We start from the raw sequence: 24,414 nt of genomic DNA on the forward strand, positions 1-24,414 counted from the left end.
ATTTTGATTGTTGAAAATAGAGTAATGACTCATTAAAGGGGGAGTACATGGGAATAAGTCATTACCTAATTTCAAGGATTCATTCCCTTATTTGTATTCCTATTCCTGTAATCCAAACATTAACAATGACAATCAATGATTGCTATTCCCATTTCCCACTCTTATTCTCCTAAACCAAACACCCCTCACATGATCAACGCACTAAAGATTTATATATATATATAATCATTTGATGCGATTAATTTTAAAAGTGGACGACCTGATCTCACGAACCATCCACCAGTAAATTTGGGAAGTACAAGTAGGCCACGAAGAGGATCCAATATCATTAGCAGTCCGAACTCCGTGTACGTTCGCAAATATTTAGCGTGAGATTCAAAATTAGGAGCATCCATACCAAAACTTTAATTTAGTAAAAAGATGAAATCTATCATCCTGACACCCCCTCTGATTGTCCCACGCCATTAAAAGAGAATAAATCAGAAAATTATAAATGATCCCCATGGAAGAGGGTATGGTCACATGGTTTTATCGGAATTTGACCCTTGCACCATTAAACAATTCTTTCTTATAGTTACCATCTCAACTATACCCTCGGATAGCACACTAAAGATTTAATTCTATAAATTTATTATGTAATAATCAACTCGGCTATATGTGGCACACCAAAGATTTAAGATCTTTGGTTTAATGGTCAAATAGTTGTTCTTGGTTCTTAAATTTAATCTAAGATCTTAAATTCCATTCATCTGACACCCACATAAGAGCTTGGGATCAAGTAATTGCAACTATAATTTGAAATTTACTGTCCTTGGTTGAAGACAGATTCCACCTAGTAGTCACATGTATGATATATCATTCTCATCCTTTTGATGGTGCAGCTCCAAATACTTATGGGACAAATAAGAAGATCATAATTTAAATCTCGATAAAAATAATGATAAAAAGTGAATATGTTTATCCTAGTATTCTGTCAATTCATCTTAAGATCAACATGAAAAAGATAAATCATGAATAACTATTGACATTTGAAATAATGCTAGTACCTAAAGAAAAAAAATCTGATAGAAATAAATATTATAAATGTGCATAGATTGTACTTTGAATTTATCGGATAGATGAAAATGAATTAAGAATAAGATTGTCTATCTCCCGAATTAGTCCAGCCAAATCTGAACATTTAAAAAAAATAAAAATAAAATCAAAAGCTATTTTTTCAAAATGAACCCACATCTGGACTATGGCCCAAATTTAATGAGACCAATTTAATTTAATTTAATTTTTGATTTTTTAGTTTTAGTTCAACTGCGTAGATCGTTTGACCATGTCAAACTTCGGAAAACACAACGGAGTTGGACTATTTTCTACGGTTATTATTATTATTATTTATTAATTTATCAGCATCCTCTTTTTCTTGGGCCTATGACGGACACAATAAGACCGAAAAAAAAAGTATGCAGTCGCAAAATCGTACTCGAGTGGTGCCGGAGCGGCGGAATCCCTAAGCGGCGTCAACACCTCGTCACGCCCGATGGCGGCCGCAGAGCAGCCACCGAAGAAGAGGAAGCTTTACGAGGCAATACTGGAGCACCGCGCCCCTCCGCCTCCGCAGAAGACCTTCGTCTCGTCCCCTCCCCCACCCCCTTCGCAGGAGGAAATTATCCGCAAGCGGAGGAACAAGGAGGAGATCAGGAATCTGGTAGATTGCTACCGAAGGATCAAGTTTTGCATTTCCCAGAAGGATTCTCGCCTCATGCCAGAACTTGAGCAGGCCTATCTGGCCCTAATTACCGCCTCCAGAGGTTCCATATCCCTCGCCCCTCTTTTTCTTCTTTGATTTTCCTAAAAATACCTAAAGCTAAGAATCTTCTAAGAAATGCTTGATCTTTGTGTATGCTTACGTTGTCACATCATCAATTTTTTTTTTCTGCACGAAAAGAAAATTAACACTGACGTTCATTCAAAATTTCAACTCCAAAGGATCAATTATATTTTCTACTTACAATTGGTAGAGACGTCATTTCAGTTGTCGAAAGTATGTACTTCGTTAATTGTTGTCATAGATCACATAAAATTGAGAAGAACTATATTACATCATGTAATCTCCATTTTCCTTGTTTACAAGTCGCTGCCCATTTCCTAACATTCCCTTACTCATCTGAAAATTCTTGGGCTTGTTTATATTGGAGAAGAATGGGAGAAAGGAAAAGAAAAGGTCCTCTTTATGTATTTGGTTAACAATAGAGAGTAGAAGAATTTGTGTTTCTCTGGTTGGATGCCAAAGTGGTAGAAGGAATTGACATACCAAGATATGATTTATTTTTCTCCACCCAAATACTGATTTAAAAACTCAAGGGAAGATAAAGGCCAAGCGATACAAAAAGTATTGGACCAGTGTTATCCTTTTTACTGTTCAATAAAGAAAAAAGAACTTATCTAGATTTTACTAATTTGATTTGCATCAGCGTAATGACACCAATTTATGCTAATCCAATCTGTAGTTACAATTTTAAATGGACCCTATGGTGTAGCTATCCTTAATTGAATCAAATTTAACGGCATTGTTTTAATTCTAGGAAGGGCTGAAGTCAGATATGATTACTTTAAATCATTAAGGAGCACCAGGGTAAGTCAGTATTACTTACATCTGATATTTTTTTTAGCTTGGCATGATCCTTAGTATGCCTTTGTGCTTATGGTGTACTTTTAAAATTCATCCTTATTTATAGTAAACTTGATTTAGTTTATTGAATATTTAGGTCATGTTAATTTCTAGCTGATCATATATATTCATACCAAGTCTCCACAATTCTTTTTATTTCCAATTCGTAAGTATGAATTGTATCATTGTATATGTGAACATAGTCCATCATATGATATGAATTATATGATTTTTGACGACTATGTAGTCCATCTTATGATATGAATCATGATATAATTTTGACAACTATAAGCTGTAATTACATTAAATAAAATTTGATCTTCCTCAATTCCTTACAACTCGCACTTAAATTAATTCAACTTGTGTGACTGCACAACATCAGAATGTATTAGTCTCACTTGAACATCTCTATATCTTATCATACAGTTTATCTCATTTTTGCACCTATTGGAGCTACACTTTGTTGCTCTCGTATATTAGTATTTTGTTTATAAATCTAAATGTAGGCAATTCCATTAGTATTTAAAAACCTTGATTCAATTTTATGTTGTAAGCCTCTTCAACTGTAGCTTTGTTGCCAGTTTGTGGTGTTGAAGAGTTGATTCTTGTTCTAGTAGGAGTACACTATTTAGCAGTAGGCTTTTGTTTAGGTTCCCAGTCAACTTTGAAAGTGAAACTGTGATGTTCAATTTTCATGGATTCTTCTATTAAACTATTGCACGTGGCAACCTTCTTTCTGCAGTAAATACAAGTTATATAATAAAATAAACTACTTTATCCTATGTTATGAAACATGAATTTGGCTCTTTTAAATGAGATATGTGTGCTGTTCTGTTGTGTAGGTTGTACGAGTGTGCAACGTATAGTTGCTGATCTTATTCCTCGGTATGCATCATTCTGTCCTACTGCTCTAGAAGCAGCAGCTAGAGTTTCCATCAACATGTATAATTGGAGTCTGGCTATAATAATGAGAGGAGAGGACATGGATAGTGTGGCATACGAAACTGTTAAAGCTTGTATTTTGGGACTGGTTGACATTTCTTGCACGGCATCATCTGAAGCACCAACATCCTCTGTCATTCAGGGCATTTGTTCTGCAGTTTTCTCAAACATTCTTACTTTTTTTGTTTCAACTTTTGAGGGTAAGGATATATATCCAGTGGCTAGCAGAGAAGTTGAAAAGCTCCATGAACCAATGGAATTCCTTCGTGAAATGAAGGATGATAAGGAGGACAATGAACCTGTTCTGCATAGGTTATTTAAGCTTCGAGCACTTAGTTTGCTCTGCATATTATTTGCCTTCCCAAAGAACTTACTTGCAGCTTGCTTTGAACTCTTTGTCTCTGGTGGAAATGATAACACTCTACATAGTGGAGCACAATTCTTTCTCCGTCAGGTGACAAGTCATTTGAATGGTGCTGAGAACGTAAAAAATAATGTTTCAGATGGAGAGATTGATCCATCTTCACTATGTCCAAAATCAGCAAGAACTGGTGTAGATTCTGACGGAAATGATCAAACCAAAACAGAAGCAAATAATGACAAACTAGAAAAAATGGTGTTTGAATCCAATAATTGTTTATTGGGAAAGGTATTGATACTTTAAACTAATTCACAGCTTCCAGCAGAGATTATTTCATTATGGATTCATCTCAGATAGTACAATAGATACAGTAAAAAGTAAGTTAACATTTTTTTGTGGGGAACATACCTTGATAAAGCATGAGTTTTTTTTCAACCTTTGATATTCCTAAAACAACTTTCAGTAGGCACCGAGTTACATGTTGCTATGCTTTGTGAAAATGCTTTGTTGAGACTATAAGTGCTTGAAAAGTAATGAGCCTTTATCCAATAGGTTATGCCTTTTTGCGCAGCCTTAATTGCAAGATTATTCTGTTGTGTGCATGCTGCATATCCATACGTAATAGATTTCTTTTAGACATTAGGGGTAGAAACAGTGAATCTGTTCTGGTCCTAAGTTTCTTCTCCCAACTCATACATAGATTCAGATATAGAATTGTTCATTTTGAATGAGAGATGAATCAATTATTTCAAATTGTTAAACATAAATTTCTGCAAGAATGCTGAAGACAATTTTTCTTTGAAAATACCTCCTTTTAGAGTTTACTGTAATTGTCTGACTCTATACATAAAGGCTAAAATAACTTCCAAAAATCTTAAATTTGATATCCATTTCTATTTTCTAGTACTTGATTTTACTTCAAGGTGTGTTCTTTGTTGCATGATTGTGATATTCAAACATTCACAAACTTATTAACTCTGGCCTCTGTATGCAGGCAATTAAAAAAGATCCATCCTTGGGAGTTTGGATATTTTCTTATTGTAGAAAATTATCCAGATTACATGGGACACAGGCTACTAAAGAGTTATTATCAATTTTAGAAAATGCAATAGGGTCTTTGTCAAAGTTCATTGATGGAGCAGATCTGGAAGAGAATGACATGGTCTACTCGCATGTGTCAAAATATGCAGATATCAGCAGCTCATATGTGGCTAATAAGTATCCTCCTCAGCACAATAGAGCTCTTAATGTTTCAAAGGATATATTGTCAGGAGTTCCTGATAGTTCTTCAGCTGATGCAAAGAAAAGAAGTAATGATTCTGCTGAAAATGCTACAGGCCAACATGTTAGGTCTTTTTGCCCATTGCCACATGAGATAAATGCACTGCCAAAGGATGGAAGTTGCATTAGTGGAGGGGAGAGGTTGGCCAACTTGAAGAAAATGGATCATGAAAACCAATTCTTGGAGAAGACACCTGATCCAAGAGAATTGAAAAGAAGTCAGTCTATTTTAGGCATTGTGAAGGATTCAGATGGTTCTGGTGCTGGAGCTAAGAAGCACCATCACAGTACTGATATTGGCATGACGGCAAATGCATCTGCTTCTGGAGCTGCAACTGCAACATTTTCACTGCCTGAAGGGCATTCAGGTACTGGTGAACTTACACTGGATAAGTTCACTAAGCTTTTAGTAAAGCAAGTTGATGCTTCTGTCCCAGAAATGGAGTTGATCAATGCATTTTCTAGATTTGGAGAGCTTGCAGGATGGCATTTTGACAGACCAAATGGTCGCTGCTATATAGATTTCCGGTTACATGAAGCTGCAGACCTTGCAAAGTTTCAGTTGCATGGTGCAAGGTTTGGGTCTACAACAATTCAAGTGGAAACTATAAGTAGAAGCATTGGAAGTGCTGCTGACAGCATGCTTTTCTCTCCAATGGTTCCAACGTTGTATGGTGCTAGTGCTGAAAAGTGCAACCCTCATATATCTCAATTGCATTCCTTGATTTCATCACTCTGTGCTAAGTACAATTTTAATAAAAAAATTTCTCATGAAAGCATTAAGCAGAAAAAATATTCACTTTCCATGAAGGATGAAGCACCTTCAAACACTCTCTACATTACTCTATCTGCTAGCTTGTCCACACCATTTGAAGATGATGATTTGAGGGCCTTGTGCAATCTTGCTGTGGGAAATGTTGGTGCTGTAGTTAGATTGACACGAGTAGGCTTGCAAAGCTCTTGCTGGTTTATAGAGTTTAATAGTGTTGATGCTGCTGTTACAGCTTTAGGAAATATACAGAGTTGTCCTGACATGTTCCTTCTAGCTGAATTCAGGTATGAACTTCATAAATTTCTCTTGATATCCATAATTGAAACTGTTTATACTTTTCCTTCTATCATTGTGTATTTTAGTTAATTTCAGAAACATCTTGTCCAAGTTTTGCTTAATAAACTTGTATGTGCTACACACAGATAAAACTGTCTCACTTCAAAATTGAAAATATGTCAGCCTGCTAAAATTTTCTCAAATGTTACTTGTCATCCACTTAGTAAATTTATGGAATTTGGCCAAGTCAACTTGTCATTGTTTCTGACATAGTTAACGAGCTTAGAGATTCAGAATCATAATACCAACTAGATGAGTGAGCAGGTGATTAAGGTTTCAAAACATGTGTGTAGATGCTATGCGGTTGACATTGCATTCACATATGCAATCAGTATTAAAAAATATATTTTAAAAATTATGTTGATAACAATGACTATATTATATACAAAATAGATATTAATCAACAAAGTTGAATTCATGCTCCTATATAGAAATTAGTCATACAAAGAAATACGTAAAATATAATAATCTATTTAATCAACAATGATATATTTTAACTGCATGTGGATGTTACATAGTTTCCTTCCAAATTCCTAGGCAACTGCATATGAGGCTTAGGTAGTCGTTTTTTGAAAGCGTACAGATGATGAAAAATAGATATTTCTTTTGGAAAATAGTTATTTATTATCTGAAAACTTGGATAATGTGGTCATCATTATCATCCAACTATTTAGTGTTGGTTGGAAGATCTTATCGCTCTCTTGAACTCTTTTCAAGGTTTTTTGCTATTAACATCCAAATCAATTAACTCATTTTTTTTATTACATAAACTAAAGTGTTCTTTAGTCTCCTATCTACCTCTTACTCTTCCTACTTCAACCAATTCAACTTATCTAATTATAAAATATATTGGCCATGTTTGAATACCTCAATATATTTTCTCTCATTTAATCATTATTAAAATGGAAAGCCCAGGTGTCTATGTATTTTTACCTTTCATTCACCTGGAGATGGCTGGTCTCTCGCCCACGGAATTTTTCCACCCGGTAAATCCAGGAAGCGCAAATGGGCCAGGGGGACGGTACCACGAGTGGTTCGAGTGCCGTTGGCGTTTATTTACGCTGTGTGGGAATAGAACCCTCGTTGCTTAGGAAACTCGTCCATTCGCTTACCATCACACCAAACCCTGGGGGGCTCATTCAATCATTATTGAAGCTACACCTAATGTCTTTTATGTATTAGTATTTTCTGTCCCCAATTTTTTTGTTAAACCCATACATTCATCTTATATTCTAATTCCTTCTATATTAATTTGTTGTACATGTTGTTTCCTGATTATTTAACAATCTGACTGCTCCGTTGTACCTCATTCTCAAGAAGTTTTCCTTTCAACTTATGGGGCACATGATGATAACACAACACAAGTTTCTCTCCAATTCAACCAACCATTCTTTATACTATTAATGATAATTTTTTACTAGTATTTCTTTCTTGTTTATTAATAAATCCAAGATATCTAAAATTCTTAATTACACAACTTTCATACACTTCAATCTTTATTTGCTTGCTTGTTTTCTTATTACAACAAAAGGGCATCTTTCACCTTTTGGTTCTTCCTAAATTTCAAAGCAAGGACTCCATCCTTTTCTGGAGTGTTTAGTGCTTAGTTGGAGCTATTGTGGTATGCAATCCTTTTTGGAGTAGATCAAGGAGTTGACTTTTTTTTTAGAGATTTGTGTAGAATAAATTTGAGTTCAACCAGAATGTTTTGTTAGATGTAAACATTTCACTATAAGTAAAAGAAAAAAAATGGTTTTTACTAGTTTGAAAAATTCGATCATTGCTGCTTTAAAACTCGATCATAAAAGATCAAGGTACAGAAACAATCTCTACTGCTTTAAGCTTGCATACAGCCCTGTCACGCTACATCTAGTGGACCTTTGAATGCTTGCTATGGTGGCAGCCTAGCATGGTAGTCATCCATTGGTGGAAGCCTAGCACAGTAGCCATGCCAGCTCATAACTAAACACACTTTAACTTTCCCTTTGGTGGAAGCCTAGCACGCTGCACTTACTTTTACTTCGTCTGCTTCCCTCATGAATTCTGATATTTCATTTACAATACATACTTTAACTTTTCACTTAAGTCCTACCTTTTGGTCTAATTTTCTTATCTCAAAGATTTCTCTATATTGTAGTTAATCTTCATAAGAACTGTTTAGTTATTCTCTGACTCATTTCTTTGGTGTCTCTTTTGTATAACTGATGATAAGTGTTTTTTTTCTTTAAGTTTTGCTCATCAGGCTGAATAATCTCCTTTTGAATCTTAATCAACTAATGCTGTGTTGAGCTATTTATGTCCCTCTAACCTTTCGCAGGAATACAGGAGTCCCTGTGTATCATGGAGAATCAACCACACCAAGGTCATTAAATGCCTTGGGATATCCACCATCTCCTGGAGAATTTGGGTCTGCTAAACCAGGAAATCCTTATGCTAGATCTTTTGTAAATAAACCTGATATTGGTCACCACCATATGCCAGTATCCCCAAGAGTACATGTAGATAATTTAGGAATGCAGTTGCAGCATGGTCAAGCATTCCAGTCAAATTGGAATCCTACTACTGGTGCTGAAATTCGTGAGATGTCCATGGATGTATCATTCCCTGGTGAGTTCTGCATTGAGGTGGCTTGAATTTCCTGTCCATTTCCATATTTTCTTACTAGCTCTACACTTTATTGATGATTGATGACTAGGTCCGGCAACCAATGCTATTGACAGAAACTGGCATTACATGAAGCAAGAAAATGAACCACAGATATTTGGTAAGGGGAGCATACCCAACCGCCCTAGCATTACACGTAGTGGCTCTGTCATACCACTGCCATTACCATCACCTTTGGCACGCCCTGTCTATTTCACTCCGAGTAATTGTTGGGATAGTTCTGGTCGAGGTCCTCCCTTAAGCCGAACTCCAACAGGAATGATGCTCCATGATAACCGTAATATTAATACATGTCCTGTGCCTTTTATACCCTCTTCTATTACTCCACTTTCACAATTGCCAGGTGGCGCCATGCAGCAGAGACTTGATCAAGTAGTGAATGTTCCTCCTCTACCAAATATAGTCCCACCACCTCCTCTCCCATCAGATGTGGCACCTCCATTACCTTCATCTCCACCTCCACCACCACCCTCACAGCCACCCTCTGTTCCACCTCCTCCAAACTCTCCTCCTTTGCAACAATCCAAGGATTTCCTCTTGCGAACAAGTGTATTATCTTCTCACCATCAATGGCAAGGCAATCTTACAAAAAGTGGTGTTCACTATTGCACAATTTATGCAGTTAGAGAGGACTCTGTTGCCTGTAAATATTTAAACACATTGTCAGAGCCAACAGAGTAAGATTTAATTCTTCATATTTGATTCTGTATCTGATGGTTTATGCAAAATTTTAATGAATTTTCTCTTCTCATGATGTCACAGTTGGCCTCTTAGGTTAGACGTAACAAAGCGCACAGACATTCAACATGTTAAGTCAACTTTTGCAAACACTCCACCGCACAAAGTGAGTTCCTGAAGACCCTTGTAATCACCATTGTACTCTCCCAGGCTACCTTCATATTACTTTTATTTGCATTATTTACTTTAATATTGTTGAAAGAACTAGCTATTTGTTGTAGAAGAATTGGAGCATGTGAAATTGCTTTCTAGTATGCTTGTGTGCTCATACAGGCCAGTGGCAGACAGGTGGTTTCTGTTGGTGCAGTCTGCTATGCTGCAAAGTAGACATAGGTGTACCATTTCAAGGAAACATCGAACAAAGAAGAATGACAGAAACTATGTTTGTTTTTAGTCAAGATATTTGGGACTAAGATTGTCAACTAAAGGAACTAACTGTTTACGAGATTCTTTCTTGCTTCGGATTTGGTAAATTTATTTATTAGGAAATGTGCATTCAATATAGCAATCATTTAGAAACTGGCCTTTCATATTTGCTATTTTTAGAAGTTAGTTCTTGTCAGTTGTTGGTTCAGGAATATTTTCTAATTCAAGTACATCAGCCATTGGAAAGGTCTATTATGTTAGGACTTAGGATGGATAGGCTACAAACTATCTGCAAGCAATAAGACTCAAGCATTTATCGGGATTTTATCGTCTTGAAATCAGCCTCTTCTGGAATCAGTTGCCTTGGTAGGTTTCTCAGAGGGATATTTGGTGCGCTTCAATATGAAATTAAATGCTGATGGTTAAAACTATATTGGTTTGAAAGGAAAAGGTGTTTACTGCTTACATATGACCTTCCATTTAGGCTGAGCTTATAGGAATATTACCAAATTGGTGATTGATTAGTTTCCAATACTATCTTTGCTGAATTTGTTCCACCAATATTCTTGATTGTTTTATTGATATATTATATCATATAAAATAACAAATTTGATGATTAGGCGCAATCATACATTATATTTGAGCATGCATTAACTACAAAGGTATAAATTTGTTTTATCCACAACAACCTTTATGGTTGTTATTTTCCTGTCTGCATCATAAATCTATTTATTGAATTCCTTCATGACACCTTACATAGTAAAACCTTTAAGTTGGTTATAGAGCTCAGACCATTAGTTCATATACTTTCCTATTATTTTTCTGTTATGAACTTTCATTGATTAGCATCATCACTCATCATGAAAATTCATAGAAAGACTGCCAGTTTGAGGTTTACCTTTTGGCAAATCAATAGTGTTTCACATTAATCCACTTTACCTTGATGTAGGATTGTTCAAAACCATAAATATATAAAATGAATCCTTTAGTAACATATTAAGCATTTTTTTTGGCAATAATTACTTAAATCCAATTCATAAGATGCCTTCACACTTCTAAGACAGGACGGTTTCACATTTCTTTCCATGCAAAATTCCTGATATTAAGTTTGAATGACTATTTGCTAATTAATTTTGTTCTTTTCTTTTGTTTCATTTTTTTTTGATATTTCATCAACCAAATCACCAAATCCTAATTTTCCTTATTCATATTTTTTATATTTTGTGTATACAAAATCATCCATTGTTGGACTCAGTTTACTAGTATTGCATTCTCTTTTTATAAACTTTGTGTGCATGCTTGCTCCAAATTCAGTATGAATTAGTTTTTAGCATTCACCTACGGTTCCATTTTCATATTATTTGTTCATATCCTGCTAGTTTAACATTATGTTTGATGCAGAAATTAGCATATTTGATTATATTCCTCTTGTAATCGACTGATTTTATACATTACATGGTGTAGCGAGAGGTCTGTCGTTTGCTACCTTCCACCACAAGTGACCAAAAAGGAGTAAGTATTTTCTTCAGCGCATTGTACTTTAATCCAGATCTGAAAACATGTCTTATATATACTTAAGCATGTTTTGGTTACTGAATCCATACTGTATTTTTGCGTTTATTCTTCCTAAGTACAATATTTTAAATGGTGGTTGAGGTAGCCGCCTAGGCAGGAGACATACCTCAACCATACCGTCTTGTGTTTAAGCGGCACCTGCGGCGGTAAAACATTTCCGATTTGAACTCGAGTGATGCGTTACCAGGCTTAGGCGACGCGCCTGAGCACGCGTGACTGGTTCAGACTCATCATCGGGCCCAGGCAACGCATAGCGTCTAGCGTCTGGCGATGTGTCCGATGCCGAAATATTGAAGTCGATCGTCGAATAGAATAGATTTTTTTTAACTTGGTATTTAATTGACACTTTAGATTAGTAATTTTAATCATAATTGGGATAATTTAAATAGGTTTAGTTAAAATCTAATAAAATTATCCTATTAATTTAATATATTTAAAAAATTATTATTATTATTTTTTTAAAAAAATATTTAGATTAACTTTTTTATTTTTAGTTAATATATTTTATAATAATTTTTTAAAATTTTTGATCCTTTATTTAATTTTTTTTATCTTTTAGCTAATATATTATTTAATTATGTATAAAAATAGTAAAAGAAATCCAATCAACTAGGCATTGACTAGGTGGCCGAGACGATAGGCGGCCACTACTGCCTGATCGCCGCTACCGCCTACTAGCTACTGCCATTTACAGCACTGCCTAAGTACACAGAGGATCATTCATTACAGTGCAGTCTGATATTGAATCTTTATCTTCGTCATTTTCATTTTCATCAAGATGTGTTAATTCAAACATATCATGAAATATATATTTTTTCTTTTCTCAATAAGGATTTTATTCTCAAAACATTATAAAAATTAAAATATATAAATTGAGAATATTTAAAATTTATGATTGGGACTAAAATACTAATTGAGGATTTTTTTTAGAGTTTAAATTTTCGTTCAATGTTTTAGAAGTATGTTTGTCAATTTTTTCACCATTTGAAAGAGGAAATTAGGGAGGGGTCTGGTTTTAGACTGTCATCTGCTTGATTTGGCACTGGTCTAAGCTATCCTCAGTTGGCTCGTGAGCCACATAAAGGCCACTTGGCCCGTGCCGGTTTGGGACTCAAAACTGGTTGTGCGTTTTGTGTTCTAGATGCAAGGAAGCTTTGTGGATGGAATTCCAGGCAAAGAGCTAAGACTTGCACTGTATGAATCGAGAGGTTGTGTTGCAAGTTGAGGTGTCAGCAGCTGCCCCTTGCACATGGTGAGAAACAAGGAATAAAGACAGAAAGGATCAAGGGAAATAAAGGGAGGTCGGCAATCTTCCCTTTGGGAAATACTACTTTTAGGAAATCCTAACCTACGAAGTAGGTTCTAATACCACGTAAAATTTTGGTAAAGGAATTAATTATTTCTTATCAATATAATCATATATAAATTATCAACATAACACTAAACCGATATACTAATGTGGGATTTGATCCACTAAGCTAATATTCCTATTCCTCTTAACTTGTTTTAAAAAATATATCTATATTAGCAGTGCCTTAAAGGAGTTGCATTAAAACGACAATTACATAAATAAATTACTGGGAAGAGGGACTCCCAGAGTAGGTGAGGAGGATGCCATATGTTGCTCCCTCAAGTTAAGCAATAGCAAGTAACATGGTAACTGCTCCTGTGGCTTGCTAGAGACTATATTTTTCTTCACTATTGACTATAAAAATTCCACTATTGGACTCAACAAATTCACCATTGCTAAGCTATGCACAATGAATCAACCTCCTCACGTGTGTTTCATCAGTGCCACTTGACCACCTATTGTTGTTGTCATCGATGGAGAGTCTGCACTTTAATGCTGCGAGGAAACCCTCCTCCGGGAGAATTCCTTCTTGCCAGTTGACCACTGAGAGAACATCATGTTGTCTTCATAGGTATCAATGTGACAGAGAGGAGGGAGTTTTTGACCTTGATGTCAGTTGTACTGCCACAACAGATAATGAGCCACCACCTGTTCTGCCATGGTCAGGTGTGTGTTGATGAACACTCATGCGGCTACATGAATGATTGCTAGTGTATTTGATAATGAAGCCACTCAAAAGCATATGTAACCTCCAGGAGAGGTGATTAATCAAAACCTAACCATGTAGTGTCTAATCGCGTGCCTGGTTGGGATGTTAGATTATGAAAGCGGATGACCCTATTGACATGTGCTTGCAAGCTCCCCATTAGATACTCCCACACAGCTATTGTGCATAGAAACATCCAATGCCAAAATATTGCGCTCTAGTTTCTGAACTGTGTTTGTTTGATGTCAATACTATAATTTTTCAGTTGTATTTGGTTCTAGTTATCATTGCTATGCTCTATTCCTTAAGAATTATTCTGATTGAAACTAGATGATTCTTAAATGTGTTATCTTGTAAGTTAATCTTTGTTATGATATTTACTGTTCTGTTGCAGATTCAGGACTTCACTTCGTATTTGAGACAAAGGGAATATGCTGGAGTGATAAAGCTTTCCGCAAGCAAGTCCATGTGGACAAGATTGCTCTTTATCCTCCCCTACTCGCTTGACACATGCTCCTTGCTGGCCATTGCACCTCAACCAGCGGAATGCCTGATTGCTTTGGTTCTGCCAAAAGAAACAAATGTGGAACAACCGTAGCTTTATATAGTGTAGTGTGCCGCATGTCTATATCTAACATTTTCCATTTAACAAATATACTCAGGAACACATTTTTGAATGCCTGTAAAATCTTTTTTTTCCTTTTTTAAATTTTATTTTAATCTTTGGGCTCTGCTATTTAGCTTCAGGGGCTGGGCATCTGAGTGTTGTAATACTGATGCCACGAACAAGCCTGGCTGTACCTACATTGTGGTTTTGCATAACGACTCAATGTTTTGCCCAAAGGCGAACCTGTTGTTTGCTTTTGGATTTTCAATTGATGATCATCTTTTATCCTTGTTTCCTTTGATAAATAGAGGGAAGCTTGTTTGAGATATTAATTTAAACATTCATTGTTCATAAGTCATGTGAAAAGTTAATATTTATCAACAATATTGTGGCATGAGCTTGATAGAGCCAAGGACAAATTGAATTAATAGTGAACATGTAAGCTCACACATAGGGTGTCCACACTACTGCTTTATGTTGGTTTCTTGTGACTAGGTTTTAATTGTGTTGTTTTCATGTTTCACAACTTGAAATGTTTCAAACTAATGGCATTGTCTTAGACTTGTGTAGAGCTAATTCTATTGTGGATCATTTTAAGTCCATTGAGTTTGTCTTGAAGCTTGATTGAAGCAATCTCATTAAGTGAGCACGGAGGCTTGCGGAGCTTCCATCTTGACAAATACAGTGAGAAGTAGTCGAGTTCAATAAGATAGTTTTGATGTGAATAATAAAATTTTTGAAGTTTTTCTTATTATTTTGATGTTGTAAGTATGCAAGTGTAGAAATTTGACAACTATAAGTGTAGCAATGATGAGGTTGAAAAAAGTTTAAGGGGGCGTGTAAGGGGCGTACGGTTGGTAGGTTTGGGAATGAAGGAATAGAATGATAATAAAAGATAATGTTTGGATTATAGGTTAAGGAATGATAATTTGAGAATGATTTTTAAATTTATGAAAATCAGTTAAATTCAAATAACTAGATGAATTTCATTCCTATTCTCATTTTCATTTCATATTTTCAAATTTATATTCATAGTCATTCTAATTATTTAACCAAATATTATCTAAGTCCGGTTGATTGAATACTTAAGAGGTAATTGGAAGATAAACAAGATTAATGCGTTGGTAGACTATTCAAGAGGTCAAAGTTAATTAGGAGCACAATAGCTGCCAGTGAGGAAGAGACGGAGACACACTACTTCCAAACAGATGATAAAGTTCTAGAAGAAGCTAATCCTATTGTCAAGGAATATCTATAAGTGAGGCCTTGTGGAAGGTAAAGAAGATTTGAAGGCGGGGTCTTTTGACAAATGAAGAAAAGTGAGTTTTGAATGACTGAGCAATTATAATCTTATATTTTTTCGGAGGAAGTTTTTCAAAATTAAATGATGTTATCTGAAAGTGGAAAGTGGAGAAGATAGTAAATTAGAGATGTGACTAGAAGTTTGATGGGTGAAGATTCTATATGATCTTGTAGTACAAAAGCGTCAGTGTCGGATCGGGAAGGGATTCCCGGCGTTGATCCTTCGATACTCAAGTTAGTTCCCAGTGATGTGGAAAAAATTGTAGCAAAGAGCGTGTAAAATAACAAAGTTGTGCATACCTACCTCTTAGATGGGAACTCCCTTTTATAGTGCCACTATAGTGTCTGTGCACGTATCTCAAAGCGTGCGCACATTTTCCCAAACGTCCTATGAAAAGACAAGTCAAAAAGTGTCCTTGACACATTTCCTTAAGCGAGTATGCATATCTTTGATGCGACAGGCTCGAAGCTTTTAAAATACAGTTTGTCTGCGGAACATACTCTATTATCAGTTGCATAAACCTCCAAAAGAGTACGAGAAGATACTCGAGTGGATCCCGTTATAAGTCGATCGGTGTCTGCTTGGTCAGGACACCCTCGCTCGGTCGTGATGAACAACACCATCTTCCTTTTACTTATCTTCTTCGTAGTTGGAGGGTTGCCTCTCTCTCGAATGGACACACCGCTAGCTTAGATCAGACGGAGGCCAGGAGCCATACTATCTGTTTGTCCCTTAACTTAATGTTGTTCGCTCGACCTTGCTTACTCGGTTGGGCATGCCATCCGTCCGACCATAATTGGCCCGTTCGACCATTCTGTAGCCAACGTCTCTTTTCCTTCCTTGACTTTGACCTCTATGTTGGCTAGTCTCTCTTGCTTTGACCTATCTTTAGTGGGGCCCATCTCCATCACCATATTGCAAGCCTTCCCCTCAAGTCTAGTCGAAGAAGGCTGCAAGTTCGACTGATTGGACTATTAGTATGCTCTGGAACTCCCTTTTTCCCGATCGAGTGTGCTAGGGTTTAGAGTCGCTGCTCAGTTAGGATATTATTGTTCAAGGGTTTATAGTTATCGCTCGGCTGTGGTGTTTTACTACGCTAGAGTTTATAGTGCCGCTCAATAGTAATATTCACCACACAAGAGTTTATAGCCGCCGCTCGTCTCTAATATTCGCCGCACAAGAGTTTATAGTCGCTACTCGGCTATAAAATTCGCCGTACAAGAGTTTATAGCCGTGCTCGGCTGTAAGCGCAGGACACTTAGTCGTTTTCCTCTTCTTATCAATCAGGTATTCTAGGTGATCCTGTCCGAAAGTCGAGGGGATGGATGTTGGGGCGTGGTGCTCCTGTTGACCGTGCGTGGACTCTGAACTAGAGGGACCTACAACCACAGCAACGTTAGTGTCTAGCCAGGGAGGGGTTCCCCGGCGATGACCCTCCGACGCTCAAGTCAGTCACTGGCGGTGTGGAAGCAAAGAAGCGGAGTAAGAGAAGTAGAGTAACAGTGTGGCTACAGTGAAAAACTAACATGCCTCCGTTGAAGCTTGGGGCCCTTTATATAGGGCTCTGGGGGCACGCATGCATGCTCCTCGAGGTGTGCACGCTTCTCAAAGCTTTTCCTGAAAAGACATGTCAGGAAAGTGTCCCTGACACTATACCTTAATGACCCGAGCATATTTCTGACGTGATAGTGGAAGCTTCCGTTGTACGATCCACTGCCTAACCATGCTGCTGACTATGCCGTCTGTCGGTGGCACGAGCTTCCAGAAGGATATAGCTAGATCCTCCTTTTGTCCGTTACTTGGCCGAGCGGGTGAGCCGTTTGGCCAACCATCAGCTGTCCAGATGCTATCGTTCTCGGGTCGAGCGGGATGGCCGCTCGACCAACCTCCCACTGTCCGAGCTCTGCTTTGAATGTAATATGCTCGGTCGTGGCTCCGTTTGGCTGGTTTCGAGATTTGATGTAAGTCCGAGCGGGCTGGCCACTTAGCGTGTGCCTCACCAACACATACTTCTCTGAGCATCAGAAGCTCGGTATGTGGCAAAGCTATGATGATGTTGGATCGGACCTTCTCTATCCCGGTCGGACGAGTGGGCCGCCCGATCGGCCGATGATACAGGGGCGTTGACCGCCCTAACTTTGACCTTTGACCTTCACCGTGACAATGACCCTCTACTAGGTGGGCCCCTCATCACCGCATCACATGCCTCCCTCTCAAGTCTAGTTGAAGGAGGTTGCAAGTTCGACTGACTGGACTGGAAAAGTTTTGAGATCAAATGGCCGATCAGCCGTGATACTGGGTGGACTCCGGTCGGTCTGTCGAAGAGTGTCGGTCGGCCATAGGACCGATCCTTAAAGCCGATCGGCACTTCGCGTATTTGTACTAGGGCTTTCTCCTTCGGTGTTTCGAATGCGTGCGATCAACGCTGACGTCACCCGAATCTCTTGGGAATTTGTGCAAATCACCCCCATAAGGCCAAGCACATACCCAAGTCTGTTAATGACATTCATTAAATATAGACTAGTGGGGAAATGTCACGTGTCGCCATCGCAGTCACCGCATGTCCGAAGCGACAAGCACTGATGTGACGTTTGACGGTTTGAATTATACGGCTGGATCTGTGCTCTGGTCCCCATGACCTAGATCGGACGTCTCCGGTCAGCCGAGCCCGAAGTTTATAAAGTCACAGCGTCGGCTTCTTCTCCCCACTTTACGCCTTCTGCAAGAGCTGCCGACGAAGTGTTCCTGTGCCATCGGTGCTCCGATGATCTTCTTCCCTTCTTCCGCGACCACCTTTTCTTCTACTGTGAATTCCCCTCCTGAACCTTGTTTGCCTTCAATCTTTGTGTTTCCGCTCCAGCGCTTTCTGTGTTTCTCGTTAGCATTTCTTCTCTTCGAACCCCCTTTTTCTCATATTTTGGGCAATGACAAGCTCTTCACAGCTGTCAGACCCCACTCCTGGACTCTGGTATACTACCATGGAGATCAGGTTCGACGCGGGTGATACTGAGAGCCTTAGGAACATCTTCGATATTCCTTCTAATCACGAGATCATTCTAGCCTCTCCGTCTGATCGGCCAAATGACCCATCGACCGGCACCATATGTCTATTCCGAGACCAATTTGCGGCCGATCTTCGATTCCCTATCCACCCCTTCATCATCGAGGTTTGTAATTACTTCCATGTTCCCCTTCCGCAACTCGTACCGAATTCTTTTCGCTTGTTGTGTGGCGTCATCGTGTTGTTTCGGCTACACGACATTCCTTTTCCATTATTTTTATTATCCCAAGCAGTCCGAACTGGGCACCTTACTCTTTCAGTCTCGGGGCGGCTTAGTGTTTTTTGACAAAATACCAACTTCCAACAAACATTGGAAGGAGTATTTCTTCTTTATGCGACTCCCCGAACGGCCTAGCTTTCTGACGCGCTGGTAGGTCGGACTGCCACCTTAACCCGATTTGAAGAAGCATAAGAGCCGAGCGGACTATCTGCACGCAACATCCCTAATGGTTGGTAAAAAATATGACATCCATAAGCTGCTGCTGGAAGGTATCATGTACATCTTCGGTCTGAGCCCGATCCGCACCAAGCTCCCGAGCGGCTTAGGTACACCATTATCTGATCATTTCTTTTGAGTCTAACTAATTTCTTTTCTGTCTCTTGCAGCCGAAGTCATGATACGAGCGCGGGTGGCCGACTACACAAAGCTTAAGGATGCCGAGGTTGAGGCGGCTGCTGCAAAGGAATTGGCGAGCCAAGGTCTAACGTCGGTCGGCTCCCATGAAGGCACGCTCGTCGAGAGCGGGAAGACACTCATTGTGGGCGAGGGCACTGTCGACCGGGTGCCTAGCATCGAAGTTGCTGGAGAGCCACTCCCAACCCCAGAGTTGCAGCCTATCGCCCGGACCGAGGGCTCTGGGTCTTCTGGTGATAGCGAACCCCTTATTAGGCGCAAGAGACGCCGAGTGGACCAACCTTCCCGTTCCGCCACCTCGGCTGTGAGGGTCTCCGTGCAGTAGGTACTTCATCTCCCGCGGCCATCTTGGAAACGGCGGAGGCCACTTCATCTGATCAGACGTCGTCCCTAGCTGAGCTGCCGCCAGAGACCATCATTGTACAACCGGTCGCCTTTCTGCCCCGACCCGACGAAGGGTTTTGCGATCTAGTATCCTCCCCGTGTCCACAACCCCACCTTCCGGCCCGGTGCCCTCTTCCCAGTCGGCCCTGAGCGGTCGGCGATCCGTGACGGTGATCCTCCACTTGCCAATGGAGGATTACCTTGAGCCGAGCGCCCAGCCTCGCACTCCCGAGCACAAAATCCTCATCCACGGACCGCTCGCCAACATTTGGGAGGAAGCCAGGGCGCAAGCTGCGACGATGCCCCTTGGGGCTCTCGCCAAGAGCCACCTGCAAATGTCCACAGGGGTATGTATTTTACTATCAATTCATGATTTACCTCCGAACGACGTTAACGTTTTCCTGTTCGCCTGCAGTACTAGATGGCCATGTGCCAACGGCTCGCTTTTGTGGAGAACGAGCTGAAGAAGCTTAAGATCTTGAGCGGTGCGTCCTCCTCCCAAGGGTCGCCTATTACTGAGGTCACCAAACTGAAGATCGACCTGGAGAAGGCCAACAAGCTCCTCGAGACCGAGCGACAGAAGACTGCTGACCAGGAAGTTATGTTGGGTCGGCTCAACACACAGGTTAGCACTTTTGATAAGAAAATTGAGCTGGCCACAATGAGGAAGAACAGATCCATTGTCGATTTGGAGCTAAAAAACCAGGAGGCTTGGAATCTCGCCCAGAAGCTCAAGGAAGCTGAGGACTTCCTCGTCGCCGAGCGGAGCTGCTGCTCGGCTGAAGAGGCTTCCCTAGGGGGGAGCTGAAAGCCATGAAGGACACATTGGAGGCCTCCTACGCTGCTTTGACGACCTACCAAAACAACGAGCCGAGCCAGTTTGAAGTGATGAAGAAGGCTTACCTCCGCTCTGACGCATTTACTGATAAGGTCGCCTAGTGAATCATTCGGCTCTTCGAGTTGGCTATTGACAGGACACTCCAGTAGCTTAAGACGGATGACCATCTTCCCATTGTACTGACGGACAACGCCATCAATTGCAGCAAGTTGAACGACTCGCTGCCTGATGACGTTTTTTATTATATAGAGTGAGGTTGAGCGTCCATCTTGTAGAAAATTTTCTTTTTGAATGTAAGCCTGCCCGTTCGGCGCTGCACCCCCTTTTTTGCAATGAATGTTCGCCCGTTCGGCGGAACTTTCTTTTTATAATTCTCCTTGTATAACTGCCTTTAACCTTCAATGGTGTTTGTGAATATCACCCCGAATGGACAGCACCTTCGAGGACTCTTGCCTGAGCGGCGTTTCTGTAGCTAGCCACTCGACTATACGAGTGCCATTGAAGGAATTGAGGAAGGTTTATACCTTCTCCCGGGTTTAACGTCGCCGCCTGACCATCGATGAAGACCCGTGTTTAATGTCGATGCTCGGCGATTTGATGAAGACTTGAGTTTAAGGTCGTCGCTCGACCGCTGATGGAGACAAGCGTTTAACGTCGTCGCTCGATGATTTGACGAAGTCATGGGTTTAAGGTCGCCACTCGACCGTCAATGGAGACAAACGTTTAACGTCGCCGCTCAAGGATTTGACAAAGTCATGGGTTTAAGGTCGCCGCTCGACGATTTGACGAAGTCATGGGTTTAAGGTCGCCACTCGACCGTCGATGGAGACAAGCGTTTAATGTTGCCGTTCGAGGATTTGACGAAGTCATGGGTTTAAGGTCACCGCTTGACCATCGATGGAGACACGCGTTTAACGTCGCCGCTCGATGATTTGACGAAGTCATGGGTTTAAGGTCACCGCTCGACCGTCGATGGAGACACGCGTTTAACGTCGCAACTCGACGATTTGACGAAGTCATGAGTTTAAGGTCGTCGTTCGACCGTTGATGGAGATACGTGTTTAACGTCGTCGCTCGACGATTTGACAAAGACTTAGGTTTAAGGTCGCTGCTCGATCGTCGATGGAGACAAGCGTTTAACGTCGTCGCTAGACGATTTGATGAAGTCATGGGTTTAATGTCACCGCTCGACCGTCGATGGAGACAAGCGTTTAACATCACCACTCGACGATTTGACGAAGTCATAGGTTTAAGGTCACCGCTCGACCGTCGATGGAGACACGTGTTTAACGTCGCCGCTCGATGATTTGTCGTGCCGCTCGACACAGAGCTTTGAAACCCATTGTTTTTTACTCTTGTCCGGTATGCAAAAAGTACAGGGATGCAAAGACATTAACTGTTACAGGACTCACCTCTCACCCGACTCGGTAAGTGATGTGCGTAGATTTTATATACTTCTATGCATGTTTTGACGCACATTTACATACTTTGAGCCTGCTTGATTTATGCATTTTTATACTTCCAGCTTTCCTTTTAGCATATTTACTCTTCTTGTTCGGAGATATGCTTTTGTGCATTTTTTGTACACAGGAGTCGAATTTGGTGAAGATTCTACATTCTTGGACAAATTCATGAGCAAAGAAAGCGAGAAGGCACCTGGCCGTGTACTAGACACGGCCCTGCATTGGTAGGGAGCTCTGGCCATGTGGAGTTCAGAGGTCGTGTGGCAGCAACAGCAAAGGAGCTTGGCTTGGCCGTGTGAACCTCACACGGCCATGCCAAGTTTTGAAGCAAATCAGAGTTCAATCCTTACATGGCTGAGTGGATCTACATGGCCGTGTAAGGTTTCCAGAGACCAAGAAGGCCCTGGCCGTGTGCATCACACGGCCGTGCAGGGTTCCCAGCGCTTAAAAGTGTTCTAGCCGTGTGCACCACACGACCGTGCCAGGTTTCCAGAAGCTGGGGCAGTCCAAGCCGTGTGGATCTACACGGCCGTGCTTGGAGGCCTTGATGGGAGTTGTCCACGACCGTGTACACCACACGATCGTGTATGGATGGAAGAGAGGGGAAAGGCTCTGGCCGTGTGAACCTCACACGACCATGTCTCGGGGCCGTGTGGCGCCCGAAAGCTCCCTCTATTTAAAGCCTCTTTGAAGATTTGAAAGGGGATCTTCTCCCCTTTGGGAGAAAGCAAGATTTGGTGGATTCCTCCCATTCTTGGGAGGATTTTTGGGCAATCTAAAGGGAGATCTTGGTGAATTCGACTCCGGGAGCGAGGATTGGATCCGAAGATGGAGCTATATTGTAGATAATTTTCTTTCTCTCCTCTTCTTAGATTGGGATTGAAGAAATGCTTGCAATCTTCTTATCTTTGGTTTTCTTTCTTCGTTTTATGGAGTAGATCTTTTTGTTCTAGGATGGAGAGAGTATTTGTAAGATAAATTGATGTAAACTCTTGTGGATTTGCCATTTCTTTGTTTCTATTATGTTGCCTAGTTTGTATCGATTGGATCTTGAATGATTAATTGTGATTAGAGCTTAATTCTTATTCTTGATTGATTGTTTGGATATCTTATAGACTTTGTAGAGATTAACTCTCACTCGATTTTCCGAGGGATCCATGTGACAGGTGCAAGCCCGTGTAAGGACGTTTGAGGGATAACCTTGAAGGGGAAATGAGATTATTCAAGAGGGTAGGATAGATTTTATGATTCAATCCTTGTATCTTTATGGGTTAAGAAGCTATGAACTTCTATGTTGATATCCGAGGGAAGCATAGTAATAGGTGCAATCTTGTGTAAGGACAACGTAGGTTTATATCTAATTAATCACATTTAGGTACATTTTTCAGTCCTAAGCCGGTTATCTATTACAAGAGAGAAGCGACAACCTTCTACAAATATTAGACAATTGAGAAATAAGAATTGGTAAACCATTTATATTCAAGAGATCTTACAAAGAAACCAAAACTCCTAGAACCTCCCTTTATCATAACTCAATCCCAAACTCTTGTTTGTTGATCTTTCATTTTAGATTTGTTTTTCATCCTTAGCATTTGAAACCAATTGATTAGTTGTTTAGTTAATTCGCTTTGAGATATTTCTAGTACTTATTCCAGTCACTGTGGATACGATAATCTTTTATATTACTTGCGACATTTTCGTACACTTGCGGAGAGCGAACAAGTTTTATGCGCCGTTGCCGGGGACTGCGCTATAACATTAGAGATTATCAATTGAGTTAAACTAAACATAACTTTTCTTTCTTTCTTTTGATTTGCATAGTTATAACTAATTGTTAGAATTCTGTTTTCATAAGTTTTTCCCTTCTTGAATAACATTCTTGAAAATTCTTTTTGTTGCAATTCTAATTCTAATTCTAACTTTGCATTCTTGATTTCTAACATTCCAATCTTACCTTTCTCTGTTTTTAATCTCTTTGTTTGATTTAGTTTCTATTGCAATCTTGTTCTCGTGTATGCGAAGATCTAACTTTGCAGGAGAACTTTTTCCTCTTGACCCTGAAATTGATAGAACATTTCATAGAAGAAGAATTCTACAGAGACAAATTGAAGAACAAGAGCATTTGAACATGACTAATAGACCACTAAAGGATTATGCAGCACCTTATGCTAGGGGTTTTCGATCTAGTATTTCAAGACCCTCAGTGGAGGCAAATAATTTTGAGATCAAACCTGCAATTATTTCCATGGTGCAGCAAAATCAATTTGGTGGTGGGCCACATAAAGACCCTAATCAACACTTAGAGGTCTTTTATGAAATATGTGGGACAATGAAAATGAATGGTGTTCCTTCAGAAGTAGTGTGGTTATT

General features: G+C 39.8%; 1 protein-coding gene across 2 annotated transcripts; it reads left to right on the top strand.

Annotated features, from left to right (window-relative positions):
- The first annotated feature begins 1,430 nt into the window (after positions 1-1,430).
- On the top strand, positions 1,431-14,629 carry LOC122009559. Of its 2 annotated transcripts, XM_042565761.1 has the most exons (9): positions 1,669-1,802; positions 2,577-2,626; positions 3,505-4,253; positions 4,960-6,302; positions 8,672-8,961; positions 9,050-9,695; positions 9,781-9,862; positions 11,587-11,634; positions 14,149-14,629. In XM_042565761.1, the coding sequence occupies exons 3-9, from the start codon at positions 3,603-3,605 to the stop codon at positions 14,350-14,352; spliced, it is 3,264 nt and encodes a 1,087-aa protein (XP_042421695.1). In that variant the 5' UTR covers positions 1,669-1,802; positions 2,577-2,626; positions 3,505-3,602; the 3' UTR covers positions 14,353-14,629. The 2 variants fall into 2 exon arrangements, with proteins under 2 accessions (XP_042421694.1, XP_042421695.1); XM_042565760.1 differs by lacking the exon at positions 2,577-2,626 and having other exon boundaries at positions 1,431-1,802.
- Positions 14,630-24,414: the final 9,785 nt, after the last annotated feature.

The sequence above is a fragment of the Zingiber officinale genome, chromosome 8A, assembly GCF_018446385.1.
Source record: "Zingiber officinale cultivar Zhangliang chromosome 8A, Zo_v1.1, whole genome shotgun sequence".
Taxonomy (NCBI): Eukaryota; Viridiplantae; Streptophyta; class Magnoliopsida; order Zingiberales; family Zingiberaceae; genus Zingiber; species Zingiber officinale.

Bases quoted from the DNA above. Each gene is read 5' to 3' on its own strand.
- LOC122009559 (XM_042565760.1), top strand. From the start codon at position 1,532: ATGGCGGCCGCAGAGCAGCCACCGAAGAAGAGGAAGCTTTACGAGGCA. The intron at 4,254-4,959 runs GTATTGATACTT...CTCTGTATGCAG, and splicing joins ATAATTGTTTATTGGGAAAG to GCAATTAAAAAAGATCCATC. The intron at 9,863-11,586 runs GTGAGTTCCTGA...TACATGGTGTAG, and splicing joins CAAACACTCCACCGCACAAA to CGAGAGGTCTGTCGTTTGCT.